Source organism: Papio anubis, chromosome 5 (genome assembly GCF_008728515.1).
Source record: "Papio anubis isolate 15944 chromosome 5, Panubis1.0, whole genome shotgun sequence".
Taxonomy (NCBI): domain Eukaryota; kingdom Metazoa; phylum Chordata; class Mammalia; order Primates; family Cercopithecidae; genus Papio; species Papio anubis.
In genome coordinates this window covers 111,791,669-111,816,836 of record NC_044980.1, presented here as the reverse complement: position 1 = coordinate 111,816,836, position 25,168 = coordinate 111,791,669, and the positions used below count along the sequence as shown (strand labels likewise).

Genomic DNA, 25,168 nt, shown 5'->3' with positions numbered 1-25,168 from the left:
GTTGCCCAGATTGGTCTTGAACTCCTAGGGGATTTAAGTGATCCACCTGCCTTGGCCTGCCAAAATGTTGGAATTACAGGCCTGAGCTACCGTGCCCACCAGAGAAGAGTCAATTTTCACTTGGCTTTATTCTATAGAAGCAGGGCTCCTCAAAATAAAGAACTTGGCACAGAATAGCTTTGTTAGTCTGTTGTCTCATCCTCACTCTATTCTAGAGCAGTTTTTCAAGCACCTGAAAGTATGGCTACAGGAAAGTAGTATGATATGGACTTTGAAGTAGTTTTGAATTACAACTTATTATCATCACTTTTTGCAAGTGGGCAGACCACATAATTTCTTTGTACTTGTGTTCTTATCTGTAATATACAAATAGTTACCTCATAGTATTTCAAGAACTGAGGTAATAATGAGTAATTGCCACAGTTGTCCGCACAGGCACTCCAAAAGAGTTAATCCTTTTGCCCTTCTTTTCCTCTAATTTTTGCCTGTAGATTGGCAAAAGAAAGTGTGAACTAAAAGGTGGTGGCTTTCATTAGCTACTGCAGTATTTACTGGACTTTTCAGACCTTGGAAGCCTTTAGCTTAGGGATCTTTTTTATTACAGAACCTTCTCTACTTACGAAGTTTTATCGTAGGAATTTTTAAAGATAGATGTGGCAGAACCTTTTCTATAGCCTGAATGTTTTGACTGTACCCAATACCAGTGGTTGGTAGTAATGGTTCCTTGAAAACTGTCACTTTTCACATGCAGCAAAAAGGATTTACTAGGATAGGCTACAACTTTAAAACTCTAAAGTTGAAATCACATAAGATGACAAAACTTTATGCATCTCTCATGCTGTTTGTCCAGTGGGATTACCCTGAGGACCTCTGCTCATTGCAGTCACCCAGGCATCCATCCTGATGGAGGAACTATCTAGATAATTCATCCCACTTTCATCAAGGAAGGGGCAAGGAAGGTGGTGAATCCTATACCACTTTTAATGCTTCTGCCCTAAGGTGACACATATTAGTTGTACTCACATTTCATTAACCAAAGCAAGTGATATGGCTGTGCCTAACTTTAAAAAGGGATAGAAAATGCCAATCTGCTCATGTATTAAGAAGGAGGTCTGGACTGTTTGTGAACAGCTGTAGGGAGTACCAACAGAGATGGAGTGGGGATCTGATTCAGATCTGCCTGTTTCCAAAATTCATTCTCTTCATTACCTCAGTAAATTGATAGAATCTTATCTTCAGGATGTAAAAGTTGGAATCTATTGACCATAAGAGTATGAGTTTTCTTCTCTATACAAGAATCTAATAAATGTCATAAAATATCAATAGAATCTTCAGTTGTCTTGTTCTGTATGTAGTCCTAGGTATGTTTCCTAGGTACGATGTTTCAGAATCCAATCAGTCCACTGTGCTGACTCTGTAAATTATGTAAAGTCATATATTGTTATTTTAGCATTCCTTCTCTTGTTTTCTGCTTTAAAATAAATTATGAGAACATGCTTAAGGAGTTTTCTACAATAATATTGTGCAGAGCCTTTCTAAGATGTTTACCTTTTTTCTTTCTTTCTCTTTCTCCCTCCCTCCTTTCCTTCCTCCCTCCCTCCCTTTTTTCTTCCCTTTCCCTTTTCTTTTCCTTCCTTCTTTTTATTTCTTTTCTTTGGTTTCTCATTCTGGACTGGGTGCGGTGGCTCACACCTGTAATCCCAGCACTTTGGGAGGCTGAGGCTGGCGGATCAGGAGGTCAGGAGTTTGAGACCAGCTGGCTAATATGTTGAAACCCTGTCTCTAGTAAAAATACAAAAATTAGCTGGGCATGATAGCACATGCCTGTAGTCCCAGCTACTTGGGAGGCTGAGGCAGAAGAATCACTTGAATCCAGGAGGCAGAGGTTGCAGTGAGCTGAGATCATGCCACTGCACTCCAGCCTGGGTAACAGAGCAAGACTCCATCTCAAAAAAAAAGAAGAAGAAAGTGTCTTATTCTGCCACCGAGGCTGGAGTGCAGTGGTATGATCATGGTCCACTGCTGCCTTGACCTCCTGCCTCAGCCTCCCAAGTAGCTGGGACCACAGGTGCATACCACCATGTCTGACTAATTCCTTCCTCCCTTCCTTCCTTCCTTCCTTCCTTCCTTCCTTCCTTCCTTCCTTCCTTCCTTCCTTCCTTCCTTCCTTCCTTCCTTCCTTCCTTCCTTCCTTCCTTCCTTCCTCTCTCTCTCTTTCTTTCTTTCTCTTTCTCTCTCTCTTTCTCTCTTTCTCCTTCCTTCCTTCCTTCCTTCTTTTCTTTTCTTTTCTTTTCTTTTCTTTTCTTTTCTTTTCTTTTCTTTTCTTTTCTTTTCTTTTCTTTTCTTTTCTTTTCATAGAAACAGGGTCTTGCCATGTTGCCTAGGCTGGTCTCAAACTCGTGGGCTCAAGCAATCCTCCTGCATCAGCCTCCCAAAATGCTGGGATTACAGATGTGAGGGTGTATATTACAGTAAGGAATTATATTTGCTTGCATGTAAGAGAGCCCTTACTGTAGTGGTTAATTCACATGGGGTTTTCTTTTTCTCCTGTAAATCACAAATGCTGAGGTGGGCAGTCCTGACTGGGAATGCAGCTTGAAAAAGACTTCAGGGACAAGTTTTCTTTTCTTTCTGTCCATCATCTTATGTATTTGGCTTTAATCTTCATGTTTATTGTCTAGGAGTCATATGATGCTTGTCCTACCTTCAATCATTTTCTAGGCAGGAAAAAAGGACAAAAACCTATGCCTGCTAAGTTTGTCCCCTTTAAAGAGTATCTCTAGAAGCCCCATCCAAGGACTTCTAGTTACATCTTCTTGGATAGATTGGGTCATTAGTCAATGTAATATTAGTAGCTGGACACATTGCTACCTTGAATATAATTTGAATTATTTTAATAAGGGAGAAAATGAATACAAAGAAGCAACTACCAGTGACTATCACAATTTTTAAGAGTTCATTGTAAATTAAAGCTAATTAGCCCCTTTTCTATCACTTATATTGTGCATCAGCCTCCCAAAATGCTGGGATTACGGATGTGACAGTGTATGTTATAGTTAGGAATGATATTTGGCCGTGTGTAAGAGAACCGTTACTGCAGTTATTAATTCACATGGGGTTTTCTTTGTGGGTTTATAAGTTTTCATGTAGACATTGTGAATTTTTTGTAGTTAAATCTATCAATCTGTCAGTTTTTCTTTGTTTCTTTTGTGATCCTGTAACAATCTGTTCAATTGTTTTTGCTATATTTTTGAAAACATCTGCATCAGGGGTCTCAGGCCCAAGGAAGGAATCTCACCCAAAATATGTTTAAAACACTGGCATAGTGTTGTTATTTTTTTAATTTTTGAATTTGAATAACTTTAGGTAGAGCATATACTCCAGTTGTATTACAACCACCACTATTCTCAGTTGGCTTATAAAGATCCACCTAGTTTACTTGTTTCTGTTACGTGACTGGCCTATAGGTATTTGAATTTAGACAGGTTCAGATATTGTTAGAATGATTTCAAAAGCACCAAAACCTGGGTATCTAACTTGTATGTGGTCCATGGCACTAATGTGAGAGAAATAGCAAACTGTTTACCCATTGGTGCCATCATCTAATTGTTATCAGGTGTCAGTAAGCTCGCATTAATTTGTCATAGAAACTGAATTGACTGTTTGATGTACTTATCTTTGTATTTAAATGTTTCATTTAGTCTGCTTGTTACAGATTCAGTTATAATGGCAACAATTTTTCCTGGTGTTAGAATAAGTTAATGTATAAAACTAATATCAGACTTTATTACCTATGTGGAAAATCAGTATTTGTATGTTTTTACTAAAATTCCTTAGTGTGATATTAAGGTGTGAATTTTAAAGACATTATTCATCTAGAAATAATTACATATTTATCAGAGTGCCTACTGTTTCTCATAGTTAAAAGCCAATCATAATAAAAGAAACATAATGACTCCTATTTCTCAATGAAAAATGTAGATAGAATATCATGATTTGTCATAGACACTTTTTTAGTGTCTTTTTTTTTCTTAACAGACTTTGCTTCGCCCTCTTCAAGCTTTATGCTCTTTTCAACTTCAGCATGGTGCCCAAATTCGCCTCAGCAAGGAACACCTTCTGAAAAATGGATTATATCCTAAACCAATGCCAAAGAACAAACGCAAACTCAGGAAAATGGAATTGTTAATGAATAGCGTTAAAATTTAGTACAGTTATTCTTTTGGTGCTAGCTTACCTGTCTTGATCTAACAATACCAAGTTAAGTTTTCATATAGTTTAGGTCTGTAGGTTTTTGACTTGCTGAAGAAGAATGAGAATTGCATACTAATCTTACCCAGAAGAAGGAAGTAAACCAAATATTCATAAAAACAAATAAACAAAAATTCACTGGCTCACTGAAAAGCAGGATTTCATATTGTACTTGTTTTTAAAAATGTGCCTCTAATACATGTTTTCAAACCCAAAATTAAAATGTGATTCGTTGTTGAGATGGGTTAGAAATTCTTAATTGTAAAATAGAAGGAAATTGTCGTAGTGGATTGGAACGGTGTTGTTTCCATTAGTGTTTATACATAATTAGGTGTAGACCAATAATATAAGATACCTACATTGGTTTGCAGTCCTAACTGTATAGTTTGAAGTAGCAAAAGAAAATATAATTACCAAGTTTTATTATTTTGTAAAATAGTATAAAGGAATAAGGAAACTTTAAATATTATTTAGGGGCTAAATTTGAACTCAGCTAATATGATTTAAGTGCTCTATTAATTGCCCTGATTTTTAAAGAGGTGCATGTAATTTTGAAATAGCACACATTTTCATTTGTAATCACTCTGGATAAATTTGTATTTTTCAATGTTCATTGAACAGGCTGATTGACTTTGGTAAACTTATTTTATTGATGTTTTCATATGGAAAATAATAAGTGGAATATGATACAACTGTTATTTTCGGAACATATTTCTTTAGGGCTATTTAAGATAACCTTTTTAATGGGCAAAAACTTTCAATTTGAGAGAAAAAATTCCTCCTGCTTTGTGGAAAAATATTTGCTGGGATTTTGTATGGAATAAGAGACATGTATGTAACATATATTTATATGCAGCCTAAGTCTACTGCAATTAGGTACACATCTTGGCAAGAAGAGGGGATTTTGTTTAGTCTTTGTTTATGACTTCTAGAGTTTCTGTATCTGGTGTTAAGTTGTAAGGAAAAACTAAACATGCAATTTAAAGGTAAACTTGGCAACTATTTATAGAGCATATACCAATGATTATTTCCCACAGTTTTCATGCTCGTTTGTTTATTACTTACTTGGATTAGAATCATTAAAAGCTATAATGCTGGTCACAATTAGAATGCTAATATTTGGGGAAACTATGCAGAAAATATTTTGAAGTATTAAAAGTTAGAGTGCTAGCTTCTATTGTTGATTTATTTTTGGATTTAAAAACAAATTAGGGCTGGGCCCGTTTGCTCACACCTGTAATCCCAGCACTTTGGGAGGCTGAGATGTGAGAATTGCTTGAGCCCAGGAGTTTGAGACTAGCTTTGGCAATATGGTGAGACCCCATCTCCATACAAAATTTCTTAAAAAAATAATTAGCTAGCCGGGCGCGGTGGCTCACGCCTGTAATCCCAGCACTTTGGGAGGCCGAGGCGGGCGGATCACAAGGTCAGGAGATCGAGACCACAGTGAAACCCCGTCTCTACTAAAAATACAAAAAATTAGCCGGGCGCGGTGGTGGGCGCCTGTAGTCCCAGCTACTCAGGAGGCTGAGGCAGGAGAATGGCGTGAACCCGGGAGGCGGAGCTTGCAGTGAGCCGAGATCGCGCCACTGCACTCCAGCCTGGGCCACAGCGCGAGACTCCGTCTCAAAAAAAAAAAAAAAAAAAAAAAAAAAAATTAATTAGCTGGATGTGGTGGTGTGTACCTGTAGTCCTAGGTACTTAGGAGGCTGAGGTGGGAGGATCACTTGAGTGTAGGAGATGAAGGCTGCGAGGAGCTATGTTCATTCTACTGTACTGCAGCCTGGGCTACAGAGTGAGACCTGTCTAAAATGAATGAATGAATGAATGAATGAATGAATGAATGCCTGGGCTACAGAGTGAGACCTATCTAAAATAAATAAACAAACAAACTGATTTACAATGTAAAGCACCTAATATCAAATGATTATTTGGTGTACTGGAAAAGAAACAGCATATAATGTATAATAGTTTCTTTTTGGGGCTAATTTTTCACATTGATATTAAACTTTATGAGTTTCTTTTAGCTATTATTATTATTATTATTATTTTTGAGACAGAGTCTCACTCTGTAGCCCAGGCTGGAGTGCAGTGGCGCTATCTCGGCTCACTGCAAGCTCCGCCTCCCAGGTTCACACCATTCTCCTGCCTCAGCCTCCTGAGTAGCTGAGACTACAGGCACCCGCCACCACACCCGGCTAATTTTTTGTATTTTTAGTAGAGACGGAGTTTCACCATGTTAGCCAGAATGGTCTTGATCTCCTGACCTCATGATCCACCCGCCTCGGCCTCCCAAAGTGCTGGAATTGCAGGCGTGAACCACCGTGCCCGGCCGTCATTATTACTTTTTAAAAAGAAAACTCCCCCTACCCCATAATACACCATTTTGTACCTCAAAATTTTACTTTGTTGATTTTTAAGAGTAATTGCTATTTTTATCTTTGAAATAAAACATTTTAGAGTAGTTTTGAAGACTTAAAAAGCTTAAAATTTAGTGTTCTTGGAAATGTATAAAGTTTTCTTGAAGTATGAATAGTTTTCCAAATTATTTTACTGACCTGTTAACTCACTTCACTTGTTTTTTACTTACTTTTTTTCCTGACCTCCTAACAAGGTGAGTCCATTTAATCATCTGTGGTATAAAATGCTTCTCTAGTCACCTGTTCTCATTAAATAGTTGTAAGTTTTTTTTTTGTTTGTTTGTTTGTTTTGTTTTTTTTTTTTTGAGACGGAGTCTCGCTCTGCCACCCAGGCTGGAGTGCAGTGGCCAGATTTCAGCTCACTGCAAGCTCCGCCTCCCAGGTTCACGCCATTCTCCTGCCTCAGCCTCCCAAGTAGCTGGGACTACAGGCGCCCGCCACCTCGCCCGGCTAGTTTTTTGTATTTTTTAGTAGAGACGGGGTTTCACCGTGTTAGCCAGGATGGTCTGGATCTCCTGACCTTGTGATCCGCCCGTCTCGGCCTCCCAAAGTGCTGAGATTACAGGCTTGAGCCACCGCGCCCGGCCTGTAAGTAAGTTTTAAAAGCCATTATTTTAATTACTAAAAGTTGTCAAGTATGTAGTATTATGTGAGTATTTTAACTGAAAAATTAATCAGGCTTTTAAAAATTACTATTTTATTAGTTGGATTTAAATTCAGATTCTTTATATTTACCTGATTTTCCTGGAAGTTCCAAGTTTTATGAATTTGTAGCTGATAATAGGCATTACTTGTTTGCCCCATCTGCACTTTGATGTGGTGTAGATGGTTTTGTGAGTTATTTGAATCATGTAACTCAGAGAATAGTATTTCCTTATACATAAAGTGACCTAACTCTTAATCAGCTCATTTATAGTATGTTGAAAATCACTGTGTGTAATGAGAGGTATTGAGAGTTTCTTGCACATGAGTATAAAGGGTTGAGAACTAGATTAGACAAAGTAGTAAGTCACAGTGCATGGCAACTTTCTGCAGGTTGGAATTACAAGACTTCTTATGTGGAATAGGATAAATCTATTGGGAAAAAATTATTTTCTCTGACTTTAGGACTCCAGAGACACTTTTCTTAGTCATCACTAGTAATGTTTTTCAAAGATTTTGGAAGGAATAAGCTCCTCACTATACCACCAGGTCGTGATTTATTTATTTATGTATTTTAGAGACAGGGCCTCCTTCTGTCACCCAGTTTGGAGTGCAGTGGTGTAATCATAGCTTACTGCAGCCTCAAACTCCTGGGCTCGTGTTCCTCCCGCCTCAGCCTCCCAAGTGGCTAGAACCTCAGCCGCATGCCACCACACTCAGCTAATTTTAAATTTTACTAATTTCATTTAATTTTTGTGGAGATGGGGGTCTCGCTGTGTTGTTTAGGCTGGTCCTGAACTCCTGGCCTCAAGCGATCCTTCTGCCTTGGCCTCTCAGCAAATTATATAGAAGAGCACTTCTGTATAATTTATTGTTTCTTCATCACATGTTTTCAACTGTTGCCCTAAATAGGTTTAAAAATGTGATCACGTTATTAGAAAATCCTTTCCATTGAATTTCAGGGATGCTGAATTTCAGGGAGCTAAATTGTTCACCCTTGTATGTAATTGTTACTGGTTCAGAAGTAAATTTTATTGATGCTACAAGTAAAAAATTAGATCCGACTTAGTAAACTCAAAAGTTTTACATAACTATATTTTACTATGTAGATGTATTTCTTTAAAATAGGTATGGATCGATATTTTTATGAATAAATAATATTGCATTGTAGATGGAATGAAACTTTGCATTTAATTTGCCCCATAAGTAGGCTTTTTGTAGAATGAATTACTATCTCCTAAATTGTCCAATCTAAATTTTTATTGGCTACATTAACTTAAAGCATATTCTCTCTCTTTTCTCGTCACACTTTTTTCCTTCTTCCCAGGGTCTTCCTCTCCCTCTTTCATCACCTACATTGTCCCCCTTCCTTTTCTACTATTCTTATCGTATGTACTAGCTGTTGTTATTTATACAAATACTCATATATCCTTGCATAGCATGTTTTTAAACAAAAGATACTGTAGTGATCCTAACAGTTTACAATTTTATATTTAAAAATTATTCAGGAAATCTAGAAATCCCTGACTTTTTACACCATGCTGATCACTTGGCTCCTGTCTTAGTCCATTCTGGCTGCTATCTCAGAATACCAGAGACTGGGTAGCTTATAAACAACAGAAATTTATTTCTCCTAAATCTGGAAGCTGGGAAATACAGTATCAAGGTGCCAGCAGATTTGGTGTCTGGTGAGGGGCCCACTCCCTGGTTCATGGATGGTGCGTTCTAGCTGTGTCTTCACCTAGTAGAAGGGTCGAGCTAGCTCTCTGGGACCCTTGTGACCTAATCATCCCCCAAAGGTTCCACTTCCTAATACTATACCTTGGGAATTAAGGTTTCAACATGTGAGTTTTGTGGGGACACAAACATTCAGATGATAGCAACTCCTGTACTCTACTAAAAAGCATATTAGATAAATAAGTAATCGTCTTTCAATTTTTAAGAATTATTCACTTGAGCCGAGCATGATGGTTCATGTCTGTAATTCCAGCACTTTGGGAGGCCGAGGCGGATGAATCACGAGGTCAAGAGTTCAAGACCAGCCTGGCCAAGGTGGTGAAACCTCGTCTCTACAAAAAATACAAAAATTAGCCAGGCATAGTGGCAGGCAGGCACCTGTAATCCCAGCTATTCAGGAGGCTGAGGCAGAGAATTGCTTGAACCTGGGAGGCAGAGGTTGCAGTGAGCTGAGATGTGCCACTGCACTCTAGCTTGGGTGGCAGAGCGAGCCAATGTCTCAAAAAAAAAAAAAAAAAATTCACTTGAACTAACAACGTAAGAATTATTTTTAAAAGAAACTTTTTAATGTAAGTTTTTTAAAAAAACCATTATTTGGGCCGGGCGCGGTGGCTTAGGCGGGCGGATCACAAGGTCAGGAGATCGAGACCATCCTGGCTAACACAGTGAAACCCCGTCTCTACTAAAAATACAAAAAAATTAGCCGGGCGTGGTGGCGGGCGCCTGTAGTCCCAGCTACCCGGGAGGCTGAGGCAGGAGAATGGCGTGAACCCGGGAGGTGGAGCTTGCAGTGAGCCGAGATAGCGCCACTGCATCCAGCCTGGGCGACAGAGCGAGACTCCGTCTCAAAAAAAAAAACAAACCATTATTTGAATAAGAAATTATACTATAAGACTGTTATTGTTACTTAGAATTATATTAAACAATGAAAACATTTTTAAAAAGTATACCTGCCTCAGGATTATTTTCATTACAGAGTACTCCTTACTGATTTTGTATACAAATATCATTTACTCATTTCTGCCTCCAAATGTGTTATTTGCAAGGGGAAAATTTCTTGATTTTTTTGTATATAAATGTAATTTTATGGGAAATAGTTGTTAGGAAAACTGACAATGATTTACAATATGATCATTAAATTTTATAAACTTATTGTTTAGTATTTTAGCTTTATTAAATAGCTTTATTTCTAAAGTTGCCTCTTAGTAAAATCAATGAAGAAAGATTTTTAAATGTACGTGATTTTGAGTCTAAAATGTAAACTTCCCTTTTTTTCCATTTCTAGAATTGTCTATAGTTATTTAAAGGAAACCAATGTTTTGGCATCATATTTTAATACTTACTTTTTTGGCAACTCTCCGAACTCTTGCACATTCAAATTCTATGTGGCAAACAATCATAGATAGTTTTATCCAAGACATATATGGTATCCTATAAAAGAAAAAAATCCACTTAGTGAATAAGGTAAAAGTAAAGATTAGTAGACATAATGAGTATCTTTAAAGTAAAATACATCATTAACAAAGTGACTAATTCTTTAATTTGTAAAGTGTTTAGTAAGTTAAAGTAGGGAAAATGAATTATAGTGTCACTTTTTGACTTTTCACTTGTGCTAATTGATTTCATTTCTTTAAAGAGTATTGGTCATCATTTAGCTTAGTTCATTAATATCTTTGCTGATGGGATATAGTAATAGTTTACTTAGAACTAAACATCTGTGGTTTCTAGTATCTAATAGTAAATTCCTAATATAATGCTAAATGTCATTTTCACTTAAAAATAGTTAAATCACTAATAATTTTTTGTTGTATGCTCTTACTATTAATTGTTAATAAGAAAAGTTATTTGAATTGTTTTTAAAAATGTGATTGCCATAGTTTTTCATTGATGGCTCTCATTAATCCCATTATTAAAATATAATAAATATTTAATTTGAAATATATGAATTATATCTTGTATTTAGAAGCAAAGAGCAGAGTCTGTTAATATTATCTCCCCATGCATGTACTGTTAATTTGGATAATAAATATAATATGTTAGCAGTGAAATAAGGTTAGATTTCCATAAAATATCAGGTTTTACTATATATTAGCATTTTCTATAACTTCTGTCTTTTATGTTTAGGAGATAGATTTTAGTTTCTTTAGTAATTCGCAGTAATTAGCCCAATAAGCCATACATTTATTCAATAGATATTTTAATTAGCACTTACTAGGTGCCAGGCATGATTTTAGGTATTAGAGAATACAGTGATGTAGAAGACAGAATTTCTGCGTTAAAGAAGTTGAAGTTCTGATGGTTGAGCATAATAAAACAATTTCAGATGTCGATAACTGATATGAAAGTGCTCCTATAGTAGAGAGCATAATGAAACTTTAGTCACAGTAGTTGGGAAAAGCCTTGCTGGAGGAGGTGACTTTTCAGAGAAATAATAGATCAAAGGAATCAATCATCAATATTGTGATGTTCACTTTATTGTCATGGTCTGGAACTGAACCCACAGTATCTCTAAGGTATGCCTGTATTAGAAGGTAAGTTTAAAATAAGTGATCTACTGTGGTTTGAATGTCCCCTCATGGCTGGGTTGGTACCATTATGAAAGGGTGAGTTTGTTCCCCTGTTAGGCTCTTGCCCTTTTGCTTTCCATCATGGGATAATGCAGCAAGAAGGCACTCACAAGATGCCAGCTCCTCAATCTCGGACTTCCCAGCCTCCAGAGCTGTGATGAAAATAAATTTCTGTTCTTTATAAACTACCCAGTTTGTGGTATTCTGTTACAGCAGCACAGAATAGACTAAGAAATGGTCTATGCTTTGGCCTTGTCTTAGGGTTTAGTCTGGGAAACAGAACCAATATGAGTGTTATGGAAAAGGATTTACTGTAGGTATTAGAGCTTACACAATTATGAGTGGAACTAGGAAAGTGAAGATCCAAAGAGGGAATTAGAGGATCAGAAAAGGAGTCACTACTCAGTCCTCCTGAAGCACTGGCATAGGTGAGCAAGTGAGATCTTAAAGGAAATTTCTGAGAAGCCAAGCACTTTTGGCCACCAGAGTGGGAATGTGAGGAGAATTTGGGCCTAGTGCTGCTCTTGGTCAGGTGGACTAGCAGGCAGGAACAAGAGGAAAGGAGAGTCAGAACAAGCTGGAAACTGCTGGACTGCTTTACATTTGTCTAACACCTTATCTGACCTTCAGAAAATAATGGCCGTTTCTTTTACTTCCACCTTCCAAATCTCAAGCAACTTCCTCTTCAGGCCAACCCTAACTGGGATGCATACAGGAAATAGAATTCTGGGAAATAACGTTCCTAGTTTAACCATGTTGTGACAATACAGTGACCACACACAGTTCACCTTTTGCTTGGCCTTCACACACTCTTTTTAACTTTACTTCCAAATAAGGAAAATAGCAAAATAATGCTTCTGTCTACCATGATGTAGGTATCTATGGAACAACTGAAAACATGCTATCTTCTCCCTGGGAAAGGATATACAAGAGGAAGAAAGAAATGGCATCCAAATAGAAAGGAAGAAGTCAAATTATCCTTGCAGATGATATGATCTTGTATTTGGAAAAAACTATATACTCCACTAAAAGACTACTAGAATTTATCAACAGATTCAGTCAAGTTGCAGGATACAAAATCAAAATACAAAAATCAGTTGCAATTTTGTAAGCCAACTGCAAACAATCTGAAAAATCAAGAAAGGAGTCCCATTTACAAGAGTGACAAATAAAATTAAATACCTGAGAATTAACCACAGAAGTGAAAGATTTCTGCAATGAAAACTATAAAACATTGGTGAGGGAGATTGAAGAGTACACAAAGAAATGGAAAAATATTCCATGTTTATGGACTGGAAGAATCAATATTGTTAAAATGCCCATACTACTCAAAGCAATCTGTAGATTCAATGCAATTGCTATCCTAATACCAATGACATTTTTCACAGAAATAGAAAAAAAAAAATCTAAAATCCATCTGGCACCATGAAAGCCCCAAATAGCCTAAGCAATTGTGAGCAGAAAAAATGAAGCTAGAGGCATCATACCACCAGGCTTCAAGATATACTACAAATCTATAGTAACCAAATAAGCATGGTACTGACATGAAAACAGACACGTAGACCAATGGAACAGAGTAGAGAATATACAAATCCATGCATTTACTGCCAACTCACTGTCAATGAAGGCACCAAGAACATACATTAGGGAAAACAATGAGAAGTCACTAAATGGTGCTGGGATAACTGAATGTCTGTATGCCAAAGAGTGAAACTAGATCCCTGTCTCTCACCACATATAAAAAAATCAAAGTGGATTAAAACGTAGTTCTAAGACCTGACACTATGAATGTTTTGTTTTTTGTAGAAACAACATATCAAGAGTTTGAGACAAGCCTTGCTATGTTGCCAAGGCTTGTCTTGAACTCTCAGCCTCAAGCAGTCCTACCTTGGCCTCCCAAAGTGCTGGAATTACTTACAGACCTCATACTATAAAACTAATAGAAGAAAACTTTGAGGAAACACTTCAGGACATTTGTTGGGGCAAACGTTTTTGGAGTAAGACCTCAAAAGCACAGGCAACAGAAGGAAAAATCGACAAATGGGATTGCAGTAAGCGAAAAAGCTTCTGTACATCAAAGTAATCAACAGAGTGAAGAAACAACCTATAGAATGGAAGAAAATATTTGCAAACTACTCATCTGAGAAGAGCTTGATAACCAGAATATATACAGAGCTCAAACAACTTAATAGCAAAAAATTATAATTCAGTTACTAAATGGGCAAAATAACTATGCATATACATTTCACAAAAGAAGATATACAGATGGCCAGCAGGTAAATGAAAAAAAGCTCAACATCACTAATCAGGGAAATGGAAATGGAAACCACAATGAGATATTATCTCAGCCCAGTTAAAATGACTATTATTGAAAAGACTAAAAATAACAAATGCTGGCAAGGATGCAGAGGAAGTGGAACACTAGCTAGTATACTGTTGGTTAGAATGAATATTAGTATCCTCGTGGTATTCTCAGTGGTTCCTGTGGGCAGGAGTGGACTTCCCACAAAGACTCTCAAACCATTGGGGAGATTGTATGTTCACCTCAAATTTTTTGGAAATCATGAGTCTAGGGAAATTTTTTGTGAGTGTTGTTATACAGGATTTGGGGAGAGGGCTGCACAATCCGAAATGGTTGTTTCTCTTACTGATCATGGCCTCTCTCCATTCTGTGGGCCCAGGGAGTTTCTCTGCTCCTCCCATAAGTTCTTGTTAATTTAGAGTGGTATTCTTGTCTCTGAATAGTTTCTGCTTCGTTTTTTTGAGAGGAGTGATGCTGGGGGATCTTCTATTTTGCTATTTTGCTGATGCCACTCTTCCATTAAATTTTATCACAGGACACATGAGAACTAAGAAACACAGTAGAGGATCTCCTTCATTCTAGACATACTTTTTCTCTCTCACATTTTGTATTTTGCAACCCAGTTGCCCTTGATAGTGATTCAGTTACCTCAGTCAGTACTATAACCCTCTTCTTATTTGCTTGTTGGTTTTCTGCCGTGAGGAACTGAAATGGCTAGGTGGAAGTCTCAGCTTCCAGTTTAGTGGAACCACTGTTGTATGCCCTGATGGAAGCATCCCTCCTTGGGAACTAAGATATCTAAACCAGTTGGCCTTAGAATTGCAGGGACAGGAAACAAAAATTTTGCTAGTTTATCTTTGGGGTTAAGGGTTAAGGAGGAGTCATTCCCACCTCTACCCCTGTGATTCCTAGAGCCATGGATCCTAGCAATTGGAGAAATGGTACCATATTTTTGTTGCTGATTCAGGACATGTACCACCTTCTGGAGGACATTATCTCAGCCATACAGTTATCCTACTGTGCTGTAACTGAATTTTCAAATGATTTCATTATTTTATTTTATCAGGCCATCTGCTTCAGGGTGATGGGAAATGTGGTAATACCAGTGAGTTCCATAAGCAAGAGCCCATTGCCAGATTTCATTTGCTACAAAAGAAGTTTCCTGGTCAGTAACAATGCTATGTGGAATATCACAGTAGTGAATATGTGTTTCTCTTAAGTCCACAGATGGTTGTTTTGGCAGAAGCATTGCAGGCAGAGAAGACAAATTTATGTCCATGGTAAATGTCTGTTTCAGTGAGAAGAAAGCACTGAGCTTCCTGTGATGGAAGTAGTCCAGTATAATCAACCTGGCACTAAGTGACTGGCTGAACTAGTCATGGAATGGTATGGAGTTAAATGTTGGTCTCTGTTATTGGCATTTTGGGTACTCAGCAGTGACGGTAGTTAGATCAACCTTGGGAAATGAAAATCCATGTTGCTGAGCCCATGTGTAATTTATATCCTTGTCTTTATGGTCACTTTGTTCATGGGCCAATTGGGCAAGGGCATGCGTGGCTGAGGAAAAAGACTAACAGCCATAGATGGTGTCATCTTGTCCACCTGATTATTAAGATCCTCCTCTACTGAAGTTGCTCTTTGGCAGTTATTTACATGACTCACAAATATCATCGCACGTAGATATCTACTACTTTGTAAGAAACCACCTCAAACTTAATGCTTTAAAGCAACCACCATTTATTTGCTCATTATTTTGATAGCTGTATTGTGCTCAGTTGGACTAGTCTCAAGTATGCTTTTCCTCTCCTAGTGTTATGAGATTGCTCTTACAGCTGTAGTCATATGAAGACTTGACTAGAGCTAGATGATCCAAGATGGCTTCATTTACATGTCTTTTGCTTCAGCTGTAATGGCTGAAACAGGCTCTCTTGGCCTTTTTCCATGTGACCTATGGAACAGCATGGCCAGACTACTTGACATTGGTGCCTCAGGCCCCCAAGGGAATGAAAGCAGAAGCTTCCAGCCCTCTTGTAGCTGAGGTCTTGGAATTCACACAATGTAATTCCTACCATATTCTAGCAGCTGATAGAAGTTATGAGGGGATCTGAGTTTCAAACAAGGATATAAAGTCGATCTCTTGACAAAAAGACTGGCATACACATACGGGAATGGTAGGAATTCTTGGCAGCTATTTTTGCAGACAGCTTACCTCAGTTTGCCTTTGGAGCAACAATTCACATCCTTCCATATTCAAGACTCACTAATTCCTTTCCGTGATCCCAAAAAGACTCATGTAATTATGGCATCAGCTCAAAATCCATGATATCTGGATCTATATTAATCCTAGCAGTAGATAAGGTTCATGAGGTGTGGCTTCTGTTGATTTTGACACCAGTTCTCTTTTGAAAGTTATAAATCTTCTCCCACTGTGACTATATTTTGAGAATAGTATATATTCTAGAGTAAATTTAATTGTAATGTTATCAACTGTATCAATGTAAGTTGTGCTTTTGGTCTTAAGAATTTATTCTCTATCACATTATTCAACTTATGAACAAATGTAAATTGCCTCATAATATGTAGCTTATCTTTATTCCATAACAACAGTACTCTAGAAAGTCTACCACACTAAAAAATTATATTGTCTAGCATCTTTTGCAGCTGGGTATGGATGATATAAAAAAGAAAGTTGTTAGGTGGGACTTCCAGCAAAATTCTGTAAAGAAGTACACACATATTTCTTATTAAAAATAGCCAGCACTCCCTGGAGAAATAGCTAATTCTAGGACTGGAGTAGAGAATGTACATGAATAAACCTGGAATATCTTGTTATAGCAGAAGTTTCAAAAGTGTTTTTAAGGCCAGGCACAGTGGCTTATGCCTGTAATCGCAGCACTTTGTGAGGCTGAGGTGAGTGGATCACAAGGTCAGGAGATCGAGACCATCCTGGATAACATGATGAAATCCCGTCTCTACTAAAAATGTGAAAAATTAGCCTGGTGTGGTGGTGTGCGCCTGTAGTCCCAGCTACTTGGGAGGCTGAGGCAGGAGAATCACTTGAATGTGGGAGGTGGAGGTTTCAGTGAGCTGAGATTGCACCACTGCACTCCAACTGGGCAACAGAGTGAGACTCCATCTAAAAAAAAAAAAAGTTTTAAAAATAAAAGATGATTTTGAAAAGGTACGATGCAATTCAGAAAGAGAGGATAGTCTTTTCAACAAATAATGCCAGAACAATTTAATACACACATGTGACTTCTATGTAAACATCATATTTTATACAGAAGTCAACTGTAAATGGATCCTAGACATCAATGTAAGACCTCAAACTATAAAATTTTTAAAAGAAAACAGAGAAAATCTTTGTGACCTTGTATTTGTCTAAAATGTCTCAGATGCAACACCAAAAGTATGATCTATAAAAGAAAAAATGAACATATTGGTATCAAAATTAAGATTCCTTCTCTTTGAAAGATAAGACACAAACTGTGAGAAAATACTTACAAGTCACATATATGGTGAAGGACTTGTATCCAGAGAAGCAGGGAAGAAGACTGTTGCTATTTATTATCAGCTCTTCTGTACTCTTTGATAGTGTATATACACACACACACACATACACACACACAGATATAGGTACATATGTAGTAAGATATTTTGTATTTCTTTTAAAATAATCGTTGCAAAATAAAAACCAATAATAAATGTTTCGTATGTATTTAGATCCTACAAAGTTTTTAAGTGCATTATTTCATTTAATATTCATAATGAACTGTAAAGTTTGTTCTCTTGTTAGATGCATTTTACAAATGAGGAAGCTGAGGCCTTTTTTTTTTTTTTTTCCCCTAGATTTTAAAGAAAATGGCAAATCCTAGCAAATGGTGGTATAATCAGCATTGGAACTTAGGTTTTTATGACTCCTGAGCCTTTCATATTAACTATCACACCCTACTTTCTATGCTGTGTGATAAATTGTCCTGTATTCTCACCATGCTTCATTCATATCCCAGTTTGATGACATTGGTAATCCTACAAGTACAACTTTGTTAGTACTTTATTGGACTCATCTCATGTACACTCAAATATTTAAGTTCAAAGAAATGAATCCTGGCTAAAAGTTATAACTGGATCATAAACCTAAGGATAAGAAGGAGTTCAACTGAGATAGGAGTAGAATTGATGAAGATTTACAAGAAATACTGACATGAATTAGGCAAGAATTTTTTTCTTTCTCTTTTTACCAATTATTAATGAAATACCAATTCCTTCATTCCCCACTGAATGAAGAAGGGGCATCAGGTGTTATACTCTTTCTGCCCCTTCCAGGTATTGATATCAGCCTTCCTGAGATCTTGTTATGGTCTCCAAGATTTTTAACCTCCACATCCTCAATAACTTCCTCCACTTTTCCTCAACCTCCCATTTCACTGCCCTGTGTTCCACCATTTAACTTGTAAATGCTATAACTTGAAAATGATCTTTTAGTATCTTACCACCTCCCTTCTTCCCTCTTGTTCAGGTATTAATAGTTTCACTGTAATCCTTCTTTGACCTCAGAAAGTCTTCCAGTTCATTTATCCCTGTACTGTCTTTTGCTCAATCAGACCCCGGCTTTATTTTCTAAACCATCTTATTCATTCATTCAACAAATATATGTTTAGCATCTAATAACTGTCAGGCACTGATCTAAGCATTGGAAATCCAGCACTAAATTAACTGATAAACTCTTGCCAATATCCTGAAATCCTGTGCCACTCTTTCTTCAAGTCACATTATCTAGCAAAACTATAACCCTGGCTGAGACCAAGTATTGACTGTTTTATACGTCTCTTAAAGAGATGAGTGTGCTAAAAAAAAAGTTTAAAGAGAGGACACTGATAGTATTATCAATCCATTATCAACATCAAGAAAGGCCACCATATTTGTCTAATTCGTACTTACTTTTCTCTTAAGTTACTCTTCTGCTCTTCTCAACGACTATTTCATCCATTTCTTCTTTTATCATGTAGCCTCCCTCATCAGAACTGTTCTGCTGAGTCTCTGAGGGGTCCTCTAATAAACAGCATGCCTCTTTTTGCCTGGATTATAAGCAATATAATAAAACAAGGAATAGAAGTAAAAGAAGAACCAAAATATTATCCTTATCACTGCAGATGGTGCATAGAGAATGTAGTTTACTTGAGAACTAAATAGAAAACTGCTTCAGAATCAGGTAGATTTGCGCACCCATCCCTGGCCAGTGCTGGACCAGGTAGCCTGCCTTCATTGGAGGTCTGCCAAAGTAAGATTTACATTGTAATTTCTTCTGAGGCATGCCTACTTGCAAAGGGAAGAAGGATTTTTGAGTTGAACTACTCATGTCTAGATATTCTTCCCAAATTGATTATTAGATAAAGCATTCTGTTTTCCCTGGAACACGGTGAGAGAAAGGTCAGTGGAAAGCCTGTAGGTAGTTAGGATAAAATAATGGAAAGTGGAGGTATGTCTCTTATCTAACATCTTTAATGGCTTCTTATTGCACTTAATAAAAACAAAGCCAAAGAATAATATGTGCTAAAATACTCTATATGGTCAACCTGCATCTACAGCCTCATCTTGTGCCATGTTCCCTTCTTTGCTACCCTTTCTCTCCCAGATACAGAATATCATCTTTTAGGTCCTCATATTTGCCATGTTCCCTCCCACTCTAAGACATTTGCACATGTTGTATCTTTCTCTCTTTCATGCTTTTGCTTTCTTATTGGCCTGGTTAGTGTCTAACATCCTTCCGATGGTGGGTTACTAACAGCTTTCTTGATAGAACCTTCCTAATGTCATCAAGTCACATAGCCCTATTATACACACTTTACACAAGGCTATGTTCTCTTTGATACTGATAGGGTCTGGCTGTGTCTCCACCCAGATCTCATCTTGAATTGTAGTTCTCGTAATCCCCATGTGTCATGAGAAGGACCTGGTGGGAGGTAATTGAATCATGGGGGCAGTTACCCCTATGCTGCTGTTCTCATGGTAGTGAGTGAGTTCTCATGAGGTCTGATGGTTTTATAAGGGAGTTTTCCCTCTTTGCTCATTCTTCTCCTTGCTTGCTGCCATATGAAAAAGGACGTGTTTGTGTCCCCTTCCACCAGGATTGTAAGTTTCCCGAGGCCTCCCCAACCATGCTGAACTGAGAGTCAATTAAACCTCTTTCCTTTATAAATTACCCAGTCTTGCATATGTCTTTATTAGCAGCATGAGAATGGACTAATACAGATACCGTTTTGCAGGTACAGTATTTTTTATTTGGGTAACTATTTGATTAATATCCATCTCCTTGACTGCACTGCAATTGTGCCAAGTTTTTGCTTGCCATTGTCTCCTCACGTGTCTACCATATTGCTTAGCCCTTAATGTTCAATGTGAATAGTTGTCAAATTAATGAATAACTAAGGAATAGTGTAGTTTTTAAAAGGACATTTTGTTCTTGGTGTTTAAAATATCTTGACATCATACATGTTTAGTATAGAATAGGGATACTTATTTTAGCGTGAATTGGAAAATATAAGCCAGTTCATGTTTACTGCTGCAAAGAAATATCTGAATTTCTTCGGTAAGGTACAGAAGTCCTTTTTTGCATCTAAGATAAAGATACAGAAGAGACTATTCTGAATAATAATAAAACAAATGGGCTCCCTTCCTTCATCTCATAAGATGGATTTTGCTCTAGTCCATCTACTGGGAGCCATCAAAACAAACCTTGCAAAAGGAGAATTCCTTGAGTTTCACTCTTGAAGATTTATTGACAGCTCTAAAAGTACAGTACAACTTGCATTTATTTAGAATGGTTGGAGAACATTATTCTTGCTATTTGCAGTAGTTATTTAAGAGTTAAGATGCACACAGTGTATCCATTTTCAAATAATTTAAATATATTTAACATTGAAAAGTTACTGATCATGATCGGTATTTTTCTAACTCAAATTGTATTTCGGAGTGCTGGAGCACTGTTTCAGGGTCATCAAAATGGCTAATTTTACAATGATGTATGCAAAAAAAAAATCTAGCTACTTGGATTTTCCGATATTTTGGGGTTTAGATAGGAAAAATTAATAGGGCTAGGATATTTTCACATAGCTATTTATTCCTAAAATAAACTTTGTTCTTAAAAGAAGAAAGCCACCATGTATGACATGACTATCCCGTTAATACTTTTTTTGTAGATATAAATGTCTAGGTGAAAAAAACAATGTTAATTCCAGTCAAATGACCTATTAACTTTTACTTTTCATCGCAGTGGTAGGCATCAGTAGTCTTTAGTAAATCCTTTAATCCTATCTTGGTCTTTGTAAGGAAGGATATAACAACAGTAATATCTTATATATACTTGTTAGATTAAAATATTTGTATCAATCCTTGTGATCTAATCGTTAATTCCCTAATTTATCACCTTAAAATCCATGTCACATCTACTTCCTTTTTGAGTGGGGAATAGAATCTGAATTTTTCTTTGAGTCCAGAATGTTATTCTCACCATGTGGTAAATCTCTGTCATAAGTGAATAAAAGCTTCATTCAGTGTTTCTTATAATAAAATTAATTTTCTTTTCTTAACCTACTTCAGTTTATTATCACGAGAGTATAGTTCAGAAAAAGAAGTGTAATATGTGTTATCAGGGCCTTCCTGCAGAGAGGTTGTTCTAGTTATTTGCTCCTTTCTACAGGAAAATGTCCTGCCTAGTGCATAATTCAGGTAAGACAGTAGCAAGAGATTGGATTGACCACTGATTCCAGAGAATAAATCATGTTGGAACCCAAATATTCTATGTAAAATGTATGATATTCTTAATGCTCATATTTCATATTTAATAAATCAATTCTTGAAGGTTAGTCTTTGAAATGCAAGTTCAGCTACCCAACTGGCATTTCTGTATGCCATAATTAGAGCTGTCAAAACAATCTCTTTAAAAATAGAACCTGAAGGAGCTTGAGAGCTTGCTGTCTGGAGTTGTACCAGCATTACTTGATGTGAATACAGAAATTCCCCAAAAGGTAAAATTAAAAAAATACTTCTTGGTTATAAGAACAGCACTATGCATAAACACACATGTACATGAGCACACACACAAACACACACCCCCCCCCCCCCCGCAAAGGAAGTGATATATTTTTTGAAGCTAATAATCTTTTTTCTTAAATTCATTTAAATATTTATCAAACATGCAAAAAAAATTTCTGAAATTAAGTTATGGAATACAGAGCCCTCAAGTATATTGTCATAATATGGAAAATTAAAATGGGATGATATATGAAGAATCCTAAAATAATTGCTAATTAATGGGGCATTATACATCGGACAGCTACTTTTAACTTGTTATCTTAGGCCTGCATGGAGTATATATGAGGAGTAAGTAAGGTAAGTAATGACTCATAGATCTCTAATATATATATATATTTTTTTATACAAAAGATTTTCTCAAATGATAAAAATATGAAACCCAAGTTTTCTAATTTACAAAGAAAATTCTCATTGTGCATTGCTAGGATCCCACCAATCAGCTGTACACAATCCTAGTATTTCACAAGTTACAGGGTTTTTTTCCCAGGAGTTTGAGACTCCAATGAGAACTTCTTTCTCCTCTTTCAACTTGTTTGCCCATGTATTTAAAAAAGTTCCCCAAAAGTTCTCTCTAATTTGTAGAGAACTTAGCCTGATTTTATTGCAAACTGGGCTCCTGATTCTCAGATTTTAAAATTCTCATAGAAATTCTGGAACAGGTTCTGTGGCAGCACCTTAAACATAATGTCAGTAGTGGATCTTCCCACTCCTTTTAAGTAGGAAATGAATAATAAAATCTATATCATAATATCGAGTATTGTACTCTCAACTTGTCTGACTTGCTTAAAAGTCAGGAATAGCAAAGAGAAACAATGGTCCTTGCTATATGCTGAATTTTAAAATGTGTATGCTGCCTTTTGAGGAAAAGGCGACATTTATTGCTTAAGGGCTTTACACTTACTATTCATTCCCCAATTACTTCCCCTTGACAATGTATTATGACTATCTCCAGCTGAGTGTTGAAGATGAACCAGCTAATGGTTTGTCATAGTGTTAGAGTTCAGGGAGTTACCCAAGCCAAGGAGAACTATTAGAAAAACTTGTGACTAGCAGAAGAGAAACCCTGAAGGGCACTTAACAGTTAGATTAGCAGTTACACCAGACAGAGGAAACACGGATCCTGGAGCAGGCAGCTAACACTGATCCCCACTGTGCAGAAAAGGTACTTGGGATCATGTGTATGCTGCCCAGGATCCTCACATCCTGTGAATGATACCAGGGTTGCCTTTCTAGATGGGGAGATTTCTTCATTGCATTTCTGGAGCTCATGATGAAAAATGAATGTGTTTTCTCAAAAGGGTCAAACATATATGACAAACGAAGAAAAAAGTGTTTACTAGTCTACAGAGACCCTTGTAAACAGGTGGTAACAGGAGAGAAGAGGGGTATAAATATAGTTCAGACAAGGAAGAGTTCTAGCCCTATAAAGTTCTACACCTGTAACCATCGGTCTCAAGAATATCCATCCTCTCCCTAAGCCATACAGATTCCTTTATAAAATACTGGTGGTAGAAAATTTTAAATAAAATTATTAAAGTGATTTCTTAAAAATATACCTGGTTATAAACATCCAAAGGAGCATTGTCATCAGAGTAATAAGATTGGGAGGTTGTACACGTATTCTGCAATATTTTAGTAATGTTCCCTGGAATTGTGCTTAGAACCAAAACCCCTTTTTTCACATTTGGAAAGGTAAGAAAATTATCTCTTGATTGTTCATTTTGGTTTATTAAAGTATTCAAAAATTTTAGCTCAGAATATGAAGAAAATTGAAATTCACCTAGTTTTACTGTGAAAGTATGGTGAAGACGTTATAGTTTGTTTCATTTGAATTACTAAGAAAACCCAAACACTTCACCATTTCTGTCCATCAAGCCTAATTACCTGTGTAGCACGAATTCTTTGTGAAGTATTCCACTGATTTAAAACAAAAAGTCAACATTTACACTACCTACGAGTCTAGCACTTGAACATTATAAAACTTCAGGATATTGGGGATTCATTCTGATTTGTTCATTAGTGATTAATTTCTGTACTGTACCACTAAATTTTTAGGCCAAAAATATCAAGTCTTCATTTTTTTGCTCAACGTCTATAACAAAGGAATTACCAGTCTTTATCATGTTAATTTTAATTTCACAGTCCTCTTTATTTTCATTTTATGAAGAATCCAATCTGTCTTAATGAACTAAATCTTACCTTTTCAACGTTTTCATGTTGAAAATTTTCACACATCTTAGCCAGGCACAGTGGCTCACGCCTGTAATCTCAGCACTTTGAGAGGACAAAGTGGGTGGATTGCCTGAGCACAGGAATTTGAGGCTAGCCTAGGTAACATGGCAAAACCCCATTTTTATAAAAATTTCAAATTAAAAAAATTTTTCAAGTATCTTGTGGGTGATTAGACAATTTACCAGTTTATGCCTAGTTTGTGGACATCATTTCTTCTTACTTTAAACCTTTTGGAGAGCCCCAAAGCCCTACACTGACATGACTTTATCTGTATAAACTGCTTTTAATAGGACAAAATATCTTTCAAGGAAAACTTACTGTTTTTTGACCAGTATTATAATCAGTCATTTTTACGCTGAGCTGAAACAGCAGGAATGTAGAAGAACAATAGACTTTACTAACTGATCTTGGCTGATGATGTAGCTGCAGATTGTGATGTTGCAGCATTCTTTGCCTTAGGCAATCTTCTTTTCTACAATAGAAATAATTAGCTTCCCACTGTTAGTTGTGAATCCCAGCTCACTTTCCTTTCATTGGACCTTGTTTTGTCACCTATTACTGAGAGTTCTGACTCAGGGGAATTGCTAGTAAATGCATTTGTGGTTATATTTCTGTCACCATTTAACCTTCAATCCTAGGTAACTGGGCTTGATCGTATTCAAACCACAAAGAATCTCCTTTCATCATTCTGATTTAAAAACCTCAACCTGCATATTGAGCTTCTCCTCGCTTCCTTTCTGAAGCCTCTGCTCGGTCCATTTAAAGGCCTTGCAAGATTGAGTGACCTGACAGTGCACCTAGGCCTGTAATAGCATCTGTTGGAGACAACTTAAGAGGAGAGGAGCTGTAGGAGGTATGCAGTTCCTCATTGTCCTTCACCTCTGGAACTGTGCACAGAAATATAACATGGCACATAATATGGC

The 25,168-nt window shown here is 36.9% G+C and overlaps 1 protein-coding gene and 1 long non-coding RNA gene across 5 annotated transcripts in view; one reads left to right on the top strand and one right to left on the bottom strand.

Moving 5' to 3' along the window:
* The window catches only part of DTWD2 (DTW domain containing 2), a 164,436-nt gene extending 159,085 nt beyond the window's left edge, over positions 1-5,351 (top strand). For all 4 annotated transcript variants that reach the window (XM_003900021.5, XM_017959798.3, XM_017959799.3 and 1 more), the window contains one exon: positions 4,039-5,351. In XM_003900021.5, the coding sequence (XP_003900070.3) occupies positions 4,039-4,209 (171 nt within the window). In that variant the 3' untranslated portion in view covers positions 4,210-5,351. The remainder of the gene's footprint in view (positions 1-4,038) is intronic.
* Positions 1,264-24,638, bottom strand: LOC116274948. Its single transcript, XR_004183806.1, has 4 exons — positions 24,564-24,638; positions 18,861-18,997; positions 10,394-10,481; positions 1,264-1,414 (listed from the first exon to the last, which is right to left on the bottom strand). It is a non-coding gene; the product is annotated as an uncharacterized LOC116274948 (long non-coding RNA).
* Positions 24,639-25,168: the final 530 nt, after the last annotated feature.